The following is a 15901-nucleotide window of genomic DNA, read 5'->3' on the forward strand; positions in this document are numbered from 1 at the left end:
AAGTCCAGTTGTTTGGCCTCTTTGTTTTTCGGGGTCAAACTGCAGTGCCCCTGCTTCTCTTTTTCATTGGCCGCCAAGACCACCAGCAAGCCAGGGGGAGGGTGGGTACAGAGATATTCAAAACTTTTGGCTGGGACAAAGTACTTCTTTTCATCCCGTTTTGAGGTAGGAGAGATGGGGAAGGATGTTTGCCAGATCGTCTTGGCAATTTTGAGGACCCCGTCATGCACCAGTAGTGTGACACGGGTCGGGGTAGAAACTGACAGGACATTGAATAAAGTGTCTGCCTGCTTGGCCATCTCCTAAACCTCGAGGCCCAAGTTCTCAGCCACCCACCAGAGGAAGGCCTGGTGGGCCTTAAACTCATCAGGCAGGCTAGCCGTGGAGGGTCCCGCAACCACCTCGTCTGGGAATGAAGAGGATTGTCCCACCTGAGGGGGACCGTCGTCCTCTTCTTCTGCCAGGGAAGGTGGCTTAGGGGTGGGCACACCCTCGAGTCTTGGCTTCCAGGCACGACTCCGGTAATGGGCTCATTGCCCGTAGATGGTGCTCCGAGGCAGCAGCTGATGAAGGAGGCATAGCCATGACTAGAACTCCCCACGCGTGCCAACAAGGCCAATGCATGGGCCACTGACCCCGCTGCCACTGTCTCGGCACTATTGATGCTGGCTCGGTAGCCCATTCTTGCTGCTTGGTTCTAGGCGATGGGCTGAAGCAACCCTCGTTTCTGGAGGAACCCCCTTCCGGAGACCACGGAGGGGCTGTAGATGCCTGAGTCTGCCTTAAGACCACTGATAACGGTGACTGGTGCCCTGCATGGACGGACCCTCCACGCTGAAGGTACTGACCAGGGTCAGTGCCGGGGGACCAGTGTCAGGAAAGAGAACGCTGCCACAGTGTTAGTGATCGGGATCAGCAACAAGACAATGATCTGCGGGACGGTGATCAGTGCTGGTAGTAGGGGGACCGGCGCCTCCCACTCAGCGAACCGCATCAGGATGATGGTGACTGCGACCATGGTGCCAGCAACTGATGGCGAGTATCTGCTGACCTGGACAGAGGCTTTGGCATCCATCAGCATGGAAATGGAGAGCACGTTATTGCCTCGGGGGATCTGTGGCGCTCTACTGTTCCCTGGGAAGCCTTTTCAGCTAGCTTGCCTTCTTGGGGAGCCTTTGCCAAAGCTTTTGGCACCTGCTGCACTAGCAGTGCGGGCGGAGGCCTGTGCTCCTTCAATGCCTGGAGAGCACGTGTTGGTGTTGGTGCCGTCAAGGAAGACGGTCCAATACTGCTTGCAGGAGTCGGAGGAGGACCTTTTACTGGACTAACGGCCCCAACTGGTGAAGGCCGACTGTGGGGCTCTGGAATAAGCAGACGGCCCAAGGCAGTTCCTTTTCCTCACCAGCACTGGGGAGCCGTGTTTTTGCGCCTTCTTTTTTGGTACTGGTGACAGAGAGTGGTGCTGGGTGGAGCCCGGTGCCAGGGTGCACTCTTCACCAACGCTAAGGTGCTCAGCAAGTCGTGCCGAGATGGCTCGGACACCAGACAGAGGGCAGACTCCATAAGGAGACCTCGGCGTTGAATATCCCACTCTTTTTGCGTGCAGGGCCAAAAGTTCTTACAGATATAGCACTTGTCTTTGATGTGTGTGCCTCCCGCAAGCACTTGAGACAACTGTCATGAGGGTCACTAACAGGCATAGGCCTGTTACACTCTGTGCAGGACTTGAAACCCAGAGATCGGGCCATGTCCTACAGGGGCAAAGTCCCTGCTGGGACCTTTACTACTAACAACTAAGCTATTAACAGGTACTTAACATTAACTACTAAGAATAACTATATACAAGGATTTAAGGCACAAGTCCAAGATGACAAAACTGCTAGCCCTTTCCAAGCAAGGAAAGATGTTCTGACTGACGACCTCGGGCGGTAAGAAGGAACTGAAAGGGAGTAGGAACGGCGGTGCTTGATATCCAAGTGCATGATGTGGCACTCAAGGGGGCGCCACAGCCAGCCTTATGGATACCGCTAAGGCAAAAATCTCTGATGACCGCGCACGTGGGCGTGTGCACACCTACAATGGAATCAAGATGAGCAAGCACTTGAAGAAGAATTAATGTTCATGAAGTGCTCACATATGCCCTGCACCATTATAGCATATATACCTAATTAAAGACAGACATAAGGGGCATCATCACTGGGAGACTACACTGTCTCCAAAGTAGGGACAACCAGACAGAATCCTGGGAATTGCCATCCATGAAAGATCAGAAGTATCTTCAGAACCCAGACCTTCAATGATTGATGTACCCTCAATATCCATAGCAGTTTCTTTTTCCTCCACAATGGAAATAAGTTCCCTGGTGCAGATCCTATCTGGGATCAGCTTCTGTTTGCCCTTTTGCTTGACAGCAGGGAGAGAGTAAACAGACTTCACTAAACATGGGACATAGCACTGGGAGGAAAATTCAGCACTGACAGGAGATGGCTTAGCTGGAGACTCCCCCAGTGCTGAGACACTCTGACAGTGGGGAACTCACACAAATAGCAGTATGCAGTTCATGGCTGAGAAGAGAGATCATCTAAATCCCTGGCACTAAGGATACCCCACCATCAGACACAGACAATGGTGCTGACCTCATCATCTGATCAACCTCAGAACTGGTCCCACAGTGTTTGCCAGACTGAAGCTTGATAATAGTGGCTGGTCCCAGAATCAGTAGTTGGAAAGGAAGGAACTGAAGCTACTGAGGACCTCACTTCTCTTACAACTTCAGCTCTTAACATTCTGAGCTATGTGGGAGTGCTCATATAGTCCTAACAAACACTACTTTTCTGGAAGGTTCACAGTTCTTAGTGGGGTCGGCTAATGCCTTCAACAATAGGCCACCTTGTAGAAAAATATTTATTACTGGGGATGACACATGACTCAGGAAAAAAAATATCCTACTTGACTTACATATTTCATGTTGAATCTTCAGGGTTGCCTGGTACCTTTTTACTTGTAAACTGAGAGACAATCATGGAACCTAAGGAAGCCATTCTTTAAGAGTCACTTCAGAGAAATACACATTGGCGACAATTTTCAAAAGTGGCTAATGATTTTGGATGCCCAATTTGAGACACCTTAAAGGGGCCTGATTTTCGGGTGGATACAATGATCAATACTTTCTGAAAATCAGGCCCCTTAAAGGGATCTCAGTTTGGGCATCCAAAAATGGAGGCACCCAAAATCACTGATCGCTTTTGAAATTCTTGGCCTTAAGTTTCAAGAAAATAACAGTGCTTTTTTATAGCACTTTAACTGGTCCGATTTGTGCATACTGCTCATTGCATTATGCAAACTGGGCAATTCTCCCTTGATTTCACACTTCCATTCTTATGATGAGCTGTTCTATAACTTTCCTAAAACCCCAAACTTTCTCTCTTACAAAAACATGTCCAGTCAAATATACAAAACAACCCAACAATACAGATGAAAAGAGAGAAACATTTAGAAAAGGTTTGTCATTAAAAATGGTTTCCCAGTCTTTTGTGACCCATCAAATATATAAAAATGCCACAAAGAAAAGATAGGTAAATGATGCACACACCTTAGAAAATATAAATCATTCAAATGTCACATGTGAATGTTGCCTTACAGTCCATAGCATTTCATCATTCTAAATAATGGATACAATAAACATACCAATACAAACTATAAGTCATAGCTATGTGAAAACACTTTGTTTCACAAGAGAATAACATGACTTGATTAGAAATGGGTCCAAAACAAAACACTGCATCCAATTTCTCCCTAAATTTTCTGGAAATTCAGATCTGTATTCACACTTTGCAACTGACCTCTAACTCTGTAATAGGCTGAACCAAACCCCTGAGTTCTAACACCCACATATTCTGTAAAAAATCATCAGGTCAGAAATTTCTACTTTTAATATCAACCTTCAGAGCAATTAAGGATGACACAGTCAAAGAGATCAAAAGGAGTTAATCACACAACTTCCACCAACTTTCAATAGGACCTGGGAATCTAACTCCCTTAAGCTCTCAGACTTTATAGGATACTATGTAAATTAACTTTACCCAACTGTATGATAATTTTTATCTCATGTTAGTTTGAATTCAGGACTAAGAAAGAAAAAATTCTCCATTTCCATTTTTGAATATTTCAAAACTGCATTTTCATTGAAAATGCCTACTAGGGCACCTACTATATCCAAATAAGGAGTTTCCAGTGAAAATGAAGGGTCACATGCTTTCCTTACATAAAACTGCATAGTAAGAGAATACTTACCTTATAAGTTTATCAGCTCTTGGAAAACCAAAATATCACCACATTTCCTTGTCACACTGTTGCGTAAGTGACATTGTGGAGGAGGTAAGGGGTAGTACCCAAAGTTACTTGCATCAGCCAAAGACGCACAGGAATTAATAGCAAAGACCCCAAAGATTTCAAGCCATATGCAGTTGTGGCTCTTGGTGCCACACTTCTCCTTGCCATCCCCAGAACAAAAGAATAGACGGTACAGTTGTTGTGTTGCCATTGTCTCCCCTGCCTGATATATTGTCATTAGTGGCCAGGAACTCCTCTTCAGGGGGTCATACAGTTGATAGCATGAGTTAATGCTGCTCAGAGCAGCTGCACCTTCCAATTTTTTTGGACCCATTTCCATTGAGAGACAAGCCATATAAAGCAGCTGTTCCACCAGACCATTCCACTTTTTCCCTGTCTTGCTCTTCTGCAATGGGAATTATACAGCAGGACAGCAGGCAATTATGCTATGAGGTTGGAGCACAGCATGTGGCCAGCCACCCCTTCCATACACCTTTAAACCCCTTTTCTTTCTAGTTTTTGTCCTTTTGTTCCCTTGCACTGCAGGGGAACAAATAGTCCCAAATATTTAAAGCTTCAAAAACAGCTGTAGAATCATCTTCCTTTTAATATTAAATGCCTATACAAGATTGTCACCACAGGTAGTAGAAAAGTCACCACAAAGTTGCAAAAATCTCATTTACCCTGTGGGGGAAAACAGAGGAACTGTTCCCCAAAGGTGAAATAAAACAGTTAAGCCAAAACATTATTAATTATGCAGGTAAAACAAAATTATATTACTTTTATCTACTAAATATAAGGAGCACAACATAAGAAAAATGATGCATGAGACCAGAAAGAAAACTCAGGCATAGTTACCATCACAAACATCTTGAGTATTGCACTTAATGTCATAATACCTATATCACAGATGTACATAGTCTTATACCTCCATTACCTGGTAATATTCATTTTTCTCTACCCTATATAAAAATTTAATCTTGCTGCACTATGTATTAAAAAGGTTAAGATAACTTCTAAGATATAATGTTTTGTTTACACACAAGTTTTAAAATATATATATTAAATGGGGGACATCCACCCCTCAGAAGCACAACTTTACTTCAGTACATCTCTGTGGTCCTATGAGTATATTTAGTCAAAGCTGGTGTAAAAACAAGAAATATGTTTACAGGTGATATTTTAAACTTTTTTGTAATACTTAGGCAGATGTATCAAATTTACTCAGACCACAGACTATCAGAGACCCCCTGTTGTTTGATGTATATTGTATACTCAACTGAAATGTAAGTGAACAAATGGAAAATATCAAAGGAACGATCTTCATTAACTCTTTATGCAAAAAGACTGCACTGTAAACCCTTGCATCGGGATGTATACTATATACTTTCTGAGCACTATCACAGCAATGAGCAGGTATGGTCTGCTTTCTTTCCAATATGTTCTGGAGTTCAGTGAGAAATACTGGCTTTCCCTTCATAAGAATACTCAGAAACAAGAACAAAATAGTGTTAATGGGAATAGTGTACTAAGAGACAATGCAGCTCTCTCCAATACGGCAGAGGAGCCCTTAGCAACAGAAGCACTATGCTTCCACTGTGCAAGTGGGGGCCAGGCAGGCATGCAAGGGGTTCAACCTCCTCATGTGCAATGTGGATCCTGGTTTCACTCAAAGGGTGGGAGCGGGCAGACATGGGTTGTATTTGGCAGGGTACATAACACAGCATGGATTCTACATCTCTCTCGCTCACAGGGGTTTGCATGAAAGGTCCATAGAGGTTACTTCAGCCATTGGACTGAAGTAACCTCAGAAGAACTGTTCTTCAACCAGAAGGAAGAGGGAAGACTTGTCCTCCTGACTCCATGCTTTTCTACCTCATGCCCAGCCCAGCTACTCACACTGTGTACTTAGCTCTTTATTTGTCCTCTAATCCCTTCACTGCCCAGTAACAATCTGCCATTTTAAACCTTATTTTAAGCATTCATTGCTGTGTCAATGTACAACTCTACTTTTCAAAGCTTTGTAATAAAAACGCTTTATCTTGGATTATTATAAAGATAAGAAAACTTACCTTACTACCCCTTGCCTACACAGGAAGCAAAAAGGGAAAAATGAAGAAAGAGAAAACAAAAATTAGTATATATTTAAGAAAATTTTTAAATTTTTTTGAACAGAACAGAATTGCAGTAATATATTAGGAGAAATCTGGGCTAAAAAATGAAAATGAATGCAGTGAATCAAATTCAGTCTCCATTACTCCTCCAGCCTCCCTACTTAGAAGGTTTTGGTCCTAACCTTTTAGGCCTTGATCCAATGTCCATTGAAGTCACGAGAATCTTCACACTGACTTCATTGGGGGCTGGATCAGCACTTTGTTTACAATGCTGTAGAATTTATTGTATTTGTACTTTTGACAAGGGGTCCAAATTAAGTTGCATGGATAATCTTAATTATGGTATATCCTTATTTTTGAGTGCCTGAATTCAACTTTTACCGCGAAGGCCATTGATCATTCGGCCGTGTCCGCAGCATCCGAGGCTGCCTGCAGGGACGCCCTAGCAGCCGCTGCCCCTTCCTCCACTAGCTCATTCCTATCATGCTCCTGGAGGGAGTCCTCAAACTTAGGCAGGGAGCCCCACAGATTGAATTCGTACCGGCCCAGGAGAGCCTGATGGTTTGCCACTCGTAACTGGAAGCTCGAAGATGAATAAATTTTCCCTCCGAAAGAGTCCAGTCTCCGAGAGTCTTTGTTCTTTGGGGTTGGGGCTGGCTGACCCTGCCGTTCCCTGTGGTTGACCGACTTGACCACCAAGAAGTTGGGTGCCAGGTGGGTATAGAAGTACTCATGCCCCTTAGTGGGTACAAAGTACTTGCGTTCCGCCTTTTTAGAGATTGGGACCAACGAGGCCGGTGTTTGCCACAGGGCATTTGAAATCTTAGCCACCCCTTCATGGAGAGGTAAGGTCACCCTACCTGGTGCCGATAGGGACAATATGTTAAAACAGGGAGTCCGAGGGCTCCTCCATCTCCTCTGCCTGGAGGTGTAGGCTTGCTGCCACCCTCTTTAAGAGTTCTTGGTGGGCCCTGAAGTTCTCCTGCGGGATGGAGGGGGGTGGGGCTGCAATCGCCTCCTCTGGGTGGGGCAAAGAGGCCGGTGCAGTGCTCTGGGTGTCGACCAGCACCGGAGGGTCCACCACCTGGTCGGACTCCAGGCACCGTGCCGAGGACGTACATCCCCCCGACTCCTTTCTCGGGAATCTGGAGAGGGAGGCTGACGGTGCTTCCGAAGCTCCAGCCACCGAGCGAGCTCCCACCGGGGGCTGCGCCAGAGGCCACGGTGCCCACTGGTACCATTGGGCCGGCCCTGACGCTTGGTGCCACTGCACCTGCTTTGGCACCGGTGGGGCCGGCTGTCCGGGTCAGCTGGCCTGGCCCATCAAAGGACTGCTACGAATGGAGACCAGGCTGGCGTAAGATCTGCTGCTGTCTCTGGACCGGGAGGAGTGGCGGTGCCAGGATCTACAACAGCCACGGAAGTGCGATCTAGACGTGGAGGACCGGTACCAACGGTAATAACTGCTCCTCGAATGGCCAAGAGGGGTGGACCCGCGATGGAGAGATGCTGGTGATCGATGCCCAGGGCTGCGATGTCTTGGCAGAGACTTGGAGCGGGAGTCCGAGTGGGAACAGCATCGACGACCGTGCCGTGACCGACTGTGGTGCCCTCTCCAAGAGGAGGATCAACGGCAATATTCCCATCAATATTCGCTCCTTGAGGATGAGCGGTGCCGCGAGACCCGGACGGACAAGACCCAGCCAGACAGTCTGGTCGGCGTCGAGGGCAATCCACCTGGACTCTGCCCCAAGTGGTCGCTGGGCGGTGATCGGCGTCGGGAACATTCCCTCAACTGAGACTGGTACCGGGCCGGAGGCGACTGTGGAGATCCCAGCGGTGGTTTGCCTCTGGAGCGCGGGGCCGACATCGGCAGCGCTCCGGGCACCGGCATGGACATGACGTCCCAGGTTGCCTGGAAGGCTTCAGGCGTGGACGGCATCCAGACATCCGGAGATGTCTGTCCCGAAGGGGACGGACTACTCTGCTCAACTTGAGTTGGAGGCCTGGGGCCCGGTGGGGATCAAGGACTGCCTGACATGGGCCTAGCCTCTGTACAAGACTTCCCTCGGTGCCGCTGCGAAGAGGGAGTCTTCCTGGCTCTCTTGGCGTTCCCCATTAATGGGGAGTGGTGCCAGCTGGTTGATGGCACTGGAGGATCGCCGCGTACCCACGCCGTGGTGCCAGTTCGGAGTCAGCACCGACTCCATCAGGATGGCCCGGAGCCTAATGTCCCTTTCTCTTTTGGTCTGAGGCTTAAACAACATGCAAATCTTGCACCTTTCGCTGATATGGGTTTCTCCCAAGCAGCGCAAACAGGCTGCGTGAGGGTCACTTCTTGGCATAGAACGCCTACAAGAGCCGCATGACTTAAACCCGGGGGTGCAGGGCATGCCCCGGCCCGGGTTCAGTGACTAAACTAACTAAACAGCTAACTAACTTCAGGTACTAACGCCGAACAAACGAACAGTTCTGGGAACAAGCTACAGCAAAGCTGGAGCAGAGCAGTTCCGATGCACCTTCACTGGTGGCAAGAAGGAACTGAGGGTGCGGGGAGCGAGCAGCTCCCCTTATACCACGCCAGGCAGGCACCACTGCAGGGGTCACAGGGGTGTTCCCCTCATACGGGTACTGCTAGGGGAAAAACTTCCGGCACCGGTGCACGTGGTGAGCACGCATACCTATTGTGGAATACACATGAGCAATCACTCGAAGAAGAACAGAGGCAAATGACCATATTATCCAAGAAATTCCTCAAATGTTATCATTTGCACAGGGCATTTATGCATTTTTTTAAATTCCCTCCATTTAGAAAAATGGAGGCATGATCTAGATGTAAATAATTGTCTGGTCAAAGATGTTTCAAAAGCTGTACTGATTTAAAATGTGTTAGCTCTCTTTATGCATTCAATGCATCAATGTAATTATGTTTTATTATAAAATATATCTGCTACTTTTCTTAGCTACCTATAACTCCAATTTAGAACTTACCTTTCATCTAGTGATGGCTCCTTTTGTTGCAGATGAGGCTTAATTCCAAACATTGGTCTGATGTTTGTTGATAAGGCTTTGATGGTGTAATTAATTTCATTTTCTCGTGTCACATCACTGTCATAACCTAATAAAATCAATATAGTAAAAAGGACTAAGAGAAATAGGAAGTGAAAAATAAATAATTATTTTATTTCTGAAGCATCCCTTCTGCCAGAGCACTAGGCAATCAAATAAAAAGTAATACAATATACATGTAATTAAATACCACCTTCTTAGACAGACAAGGTGGTTGAGGTAATATCATTTATTGGACCAACTTCTGTTGGTGAGAGAGACAAGATTTTAAGCTTACACAGAGCTCTTCTTGTCTCTCCAATATCCTGGGATCAACACGGCTACAACACCACTGCATACCACCTTCTTAAAATACAAACTCAAAAATAAATTAGGGAGTCCACTTTAAAAAAAGAAGTGATTAAAAGATAAAGAGAGGGTCAACAAGAGTCATTTAAAAATATCAGTAGGAAAAAATGCAATGCATTCTTTAAAATGTGGAAAGACAACATAGAATAATTTCAAAGGGCAGTAATTTCAACCACCATAGGGCAGTGGCGGGCAGCCTGCGGCCCTCGCAGGCTGCATGTAGCCCATCAGGGTAATCTGATTGCGGGCTGTGAGACAATTTGCTGATGTTGAGCATCCGCAGGCACGGCCCCCCGCAGCTCCCAGTGGCCGCAGTTCCCCATTCTGCAACCAGTGGGAGCTGCGGGGGGCTGTGCCTGTGGATGGTCAACATCAGCAAAATGTCTCGCGGACCACAATCAGATTACCCTGATGGGCCGCAGGTTGCCCACCACTGCTATAGGGTCTTCCATGCCAAACCTGCAATTGTCTGCTAATTAAGAGGCAAATAAAGATGTAAAACTAAATTACTTAGATCAGTGGTCTCCAAAGTGGGGTGCGCAAGAGGATCCTTGGGGGTGCGCAGTAGGAGGAGCGCTTTATTTATTTTTTTTGGCTTCGTCAGTTCAGGCAAGAGTCTGGGCAGGAGTCCAAGCGGCTTTTTTTTTTTTTGCTTCAGCAAAAATGGTAGAGCCGACGCGGCAGTGGGTGCGTGCTCAAATTTTTTTTACTGATGGGGTGCACGATCAAAAAAGTTTGGAGACCACTGACTTAGATTATGTATAGTTATTTCTATGCTGCCTGTTTTAATGTTTTTGCACAGCTATTCCCCTAAACTTTCTAAACGTTATGGTCGACTTGATATCAAGTTCAAATAAAGGGCATGTCATGGGAGAAACGTAACTGGGAAGATTATCCCTATGGCTTGGTTAGCAGCTGTATGAACTGCTATAGAGGAAGTCCTTGTAATGTCATGATTTCTTAGGCTGGCAGAGAGATATTGGGAATGTCTGAATTTTTCTCTTGCACTTATGGTCTGTGAATGATTGCTCTTTGTTGTAGTTTCTTTGTAATTGTAATCTCAAGCATTTCCAAGATGGTAGTACGGCAGGGGCCCCCAAACTGTTGGGTGTACCCCTGAGGGGGGATGCGGAGGAATGTTGGGGGGCGTGACTGGGGCCGGGCTAGCTCCCACAGGGGGTGGGAAGGGAGCACCACCGAGCTCTGCTTCTGGCCCCGCGCCTCCTTCCAGCCCCCTTCCCTCTGTCCACGTCCCCACCTTCCGGAGCTGTGGCCCTGCTCCTGGCCCTGGAGGGCGAGAGGGAGGGGGAAAAGAGGGATGTGGCTAGGAGTAAGGGGGGCGAGCGGTAAAAAGTTTGGGGACCACTGTAGTATGGTTAGTTTAGATATCTGTCTCACCAGAAAATAACAGAAAAATAAAAAGTGGTGGGCCAGTGCCTGCACAACTTACTGAAGTGAAATGTCAATTTAAGTGAATTGGACCCAGATTTGTTACCAAGTCTCATTTTAGACACACACACACACACACACACACACACACACACACACACCTCAGAATCCTTTTGTCTGATCAGATCAAGACTTGTCAAACATTTTAAAAATCACAGGTCCCACAGAAGAGTAGTTTAGTTGTTGATGTATGTGTCACACTGGCAAAGGTTATGTTTAAAATTATACCTTTTTGACATTTTAATATTATATTGTTTAGGTTTTGTGCTGTTTTATGCATGTATTTTAACTGTTAGCTCAGCGCCTAGAGCCTCTATGATCAGCTTTAGAAATAAAATTATGATGCCAAGATAAATTACTTTTTTGGACTGGGGCAAACATAATAGTTTGCTATACAAACTGTTCTCCAAATTCTTGAGGCTAGGGTTCCTTACGATCTGATTCGAAAATTCCAGCTGCCTATCAAACACAAATTAACTGTAACCAAAATAGTGTCTCTCTCACCTCCAAACTTGCTGAGTCTGATCCAAATGCTTAGGCTCTGGCTGTGTTTTTTCTCTGTATTTATGTAGACAGCTGCCAAATAGCCAAAGTCTTCTGAGCAGCCTACAAGATGGTGACAGATTTGCAACACAGAAACTAAGACCTGTTTAAGAAGCAGGGGAGGAGTCCAGGAGAATCCTCCCCAATTAATGTTTTAAAATGCCTATTTGGTGTGATCTGATGTATTTCAATGCCAACAAAGTTAAATTGCCTTCAGAAGAATCTAATATTTAGGGATAAAAAAAGCCAAATCTGCCAGTGATAGTTTAGGAGTATCTGAAGATTGTGATTCATTCTCTTGAATGTAACAGAGGCAGGGCCGGCTCCAGGCACCAGCTTACCAAGCAGGTGCTTGGGGCAGCCACTTCGGAGAGGGGCGGCACGTCCAGTTGTTCGGCAGCAATTCGGCGGACGGTCCCTCACTTCTGCTCGGAGTGAAGGACCTCCCGCCGAATTGCCGCCACAGATTGCGATAGCGGCTTTTGTTTGTTTGTTTTTGTTTTGTTTGGCTGCTTGGGGCGGCCAAAACCCTGGAGCTGGCCCTGAACAGAGGCAAGCAAAACTCACTTGGGAGCACAGAAAAGGTACTGACAACCTTGGGAAAATCTTGAGCACCCCTGCCTGAGAACGAACTCCTGAACTATGATTTGAATAGGAACCCTTTATAACACACACATTCAGTATTGCAGGAAGAACTGATATTTAGTTCTATGTAATGTGATTAAATGTTGTTACTCCTGTTCATTTTAGAATTTTATGATAAGGTGGCCCGCAATACTAACATGAGCATATTTCAGGCTACTACACTGATACAACAGACAAAGGCTTTTTAGAAAACCTCAAGACAACCAGATTCATTCATGATGTAGATTTCAACAGCCATATACATCCTTTTCTTCATCATTTTTAAAATAAATGATATTTAAACATTAACTTTATTTTGCTGACTTCTTTAATATAATTATTTATTGATTTTAACATTTATATAGGTTTCTGGCAGTTAGATTCTGCTGGTACACCAAATCTACCCATGCAATTTCTAGTGTTGTGTTGTGGCTAGAGCAAGTTCTTGGGTTCTGTTCCACAGACTCAAACACTGAATAGTTTTGTGGTCTTGGGCAAACCACTTAATCTATCAGTTTCCCCATGACTATATTTATTGGTCTGTACCTCATACAGGATGCTATAAAGTTTAATTAATGTCTCTAAAGTAGTTTGTGATCTTTGGATAAAAATAGCTATATAAATATTTTTATTTCTAAATTGGCAGTTTTTCTAAAAGAAACAAGAATTGCTCTCTTAGGGTATGTCTTCACTACCGGCCGGATCGGCATGCAGCGATTGATCCAGCGGGGATAGACTTATCACGTCTAGTCTAGATGTGATAAATCAATCCCCGAGCGCTCTCCCGTCCACTTCTGTACTCCAGCCCGGTGAGAGGCGCAGACAGAGTTGACGGGGGTGCGGCAGCAGTCAACTCACCGCTGTGAAGACACCATGGTAAGTCGATCTAAATACATCGACTTCAGCTACGTTATTCACGTAGCTGAAGTTGCTTAACCTTAGATCGATCCCCCCAGTGTAGACCAGGCCTTACACTAGTATTTCTTAAAAATATTACTGACCTCCATCTTCCTCAGAATCTAGATCAGATTCTTCACTATCACACTGCCTGCTCTCTCGATGTCCCTCCATCTCATAGGTCCACAGCATTAGAGAGGTGTCTGCCCCACCGACAGTGACCAACAAACTGTCCTCATGAGTCCAACGAACATTTGTTACATGCGTACTATGGGCCACATACCTCTTAAATTTTCCAAACTTTCCCTAAATATGAAAAAGAGAAAAGTTTAATCAACTCTTCTAAATAAAATTAAAATGAGCTGCTAATAAAAGACATTTTTATCCACTACTATATCCTTAACCTTTTAAAAGCATATGCTTTAAAATAGTTTTGCATTTATTCTGTATTATATAATTTGACGAATTCCTTAATCATCCAGCAACTTGGTGAAATATAAACCAGATCTGCATTTCCAGTGGGGCTCTGGTTAAGAAAACGAAGAGCAAAGTCACTGCAATTTACAATAAGAACATAGGAATGACAATATTGACTCAGAGCAATGGTCCATCTAACCCAGTATTGTGTCTTCTGACAGCAGCCAGTGCTAGATGCTTCAGATGGAATGAAACAGAACAAGGCAATCATCAAATGATCCATGTTCAGTGCCAGCTTCTGGCAGCCAGCAGTTTAGGGATATCTGGAGCATGAGGTTGAGTACCCGACCATCTTAGCTAATTGCCGTTGATGGACCCATTCTCCAGGAATTTATCTAATTCTTTTTTGAACCCAGTTATATTTTTGGCCTTCACAATATCCCCTAGCAAACGAGTTCCACAGGTTGACTGTGCATTGTGTGAAGAAGTACTTCCTTATGTTTGTTTTAAACCTGCTGCCTATTAATTTCATTGGGTGAGCCGCGGTTCTTGTGTTATGTGAAGAGGTAAATAACACTTTCCTATTCACCTTCTCCACACCATTCATGATTTTATACACCTCTATCATATCTCCCCTTAGTCATATCTTTTCTAAGCTGAACAGTCCCAGTCCTTTTAAAATCTCTCATATGGAAGCTGTTCCATATGCCTAATCATTTTTGTTTCCCTTCTCTGTATTTTTTCCAATTCTAATATATCTTTTTCAATAATTTATTGCAGCGTTTCCCAAACCTGGAACGCTGCTTGTGTAGGGAAAGCTCCTGGCGGGCCGGGCCGGTTTGTTTACCTCTCCATCTGCAGGTTCGGCCGATCACTGCTCCCACTGGCTGCGGTTCGCTGCTCCAGACCAATAGGGGCTGCTGGAAGCGGCAGCCAGTACGTCCCTCGGCCTGCACCACTTCCAGCAGCTCCCATTGGCCTGGAGCAGCGAACCGCCGCCAGTGGGAGCCGCAATTGGCCAGACCCTAAACAAACTGGCCCGGCCCGCCAGAGGCTTTCCCAACACAAGTGGCGTCCCAAGTTTGGGAAACACTGATTTATTGCATTAGTGTTCAAGAATCTTTCACCAAATATTGATTTTAGTAAGGAAGGAAAAAAACCAAATGTTCGAATTAAATATAAAAAACCTGGTTACTAACCTTCTGTAACTGTTGTTCTTTGAGATATGTTGCTCATGTCTATTCCAGTGTACGTGTGTGCTCGCCCCAAGCACCACCGCCGGAAAACTTTTTGTATCCACACAGGGCTCTAGTAATGGCCACCAGGAAGGCTACCTTCCAGGATAGGCAGAGCAGAAAGCACGTTGCCAGCGGTTCAAACGGGAGTCCTGTCAGCCGTGCCAACACCAGGTTGAGGTCCTAGGGGAGAAGCTATTGTACCAGGGGGGTATAATCTCTCCAGGCCTTTGAGGAAACAATCCCAGATGGAGTTCAAGAAAACAGAACACCCATTCACCCATGGGTGAAAAGCCAAGACTGCCACTAGTTGGACCCTGATAGATGACACAGATAGGCTTTGTTGTTTCAAGTAGAGCAAGCAGTCCAAAATGAAAGACAGTGTTGACTGTGTAGGAGAAATACCCTTTAGTGCAGACCAAATCAAGAATCTTCTCCACTTTGCCAGATAAGTGGCTCTAGTGGAGGGTTTTCTGCTCCCTAAAAACACCTCACGAACTGTCCTGAGCATGCTAGCTCTGTGGGGTTCAGCCTTGGAGCTTCCAGGCCATGAGATGAAGGGACTTGAGGTTTGGATGAGGTAGATGGCCATGGTCCTGGGAGATCAGGTCTGGAAATGAAGGCAGATGGAATGGCGCTTCAACTGAGAGGTCCAGGAGGGTGCTGAACCAGTGCTGATGTGGCCAAGCTGAGGTTATCAGGATAAGACACGTCCTGTCCCTTCTGATCTATAGCAAGACCTTGTGTATGAGAGGGATGAGAGGAAATGCATAGAAGAGATGGTCCATCCAAGGGAGGAGAAAAGAGTCTGCAAGTGACCCTGGGCTGTGGCCGAGGAAGGAGCAGAACTGAAGACACTTCCTGTTGTGCCTC

General features: G+C 45.7%; 1 protein-coding gene across 1 annotated transcript in view; it reads right to left on the reverse strand.

Annotated features, from left to right (window-relative positions):
- The window catches only part of EML5 (EMAP like 5), a 300424-nt gene that overhangs the window by 74477 nt on the left and 210046 nt on the right, over positions 1-15901 (reverse strand). The window contains exons 26-28 of the mRNA XM_054025269.1: positions 13481-13682; positions 9438-9564; positions 6405-6419 (exon numbers count right to left, since the gene is read on the reverse strand). Of these exons, the coding sequence (XP_053881244.1) occupies positions 6405-6419; positions 9438-9564; positions 13481-13682 (344 nt within the window). The remainder of the gene's footprint in view (positions 1-6404; positions 6420-9437; positions 9565-13480; positions 13683-15901) is intronic.

This window comes from Malaclemys terrapin, chromosome 4, assembly GCF_027887155.1.
Source record: "Malaclemys terrapin pileata isolate rMalTer1 chromosome 4, rMalTer1.hap1, whole genome shotgun sequence".
Classification (NCBI taxonomy): Eukaryota; Metazoa; Chordata; order Testudines; family Emydidae; genus Malaclemys; species Malaclemys terrapin.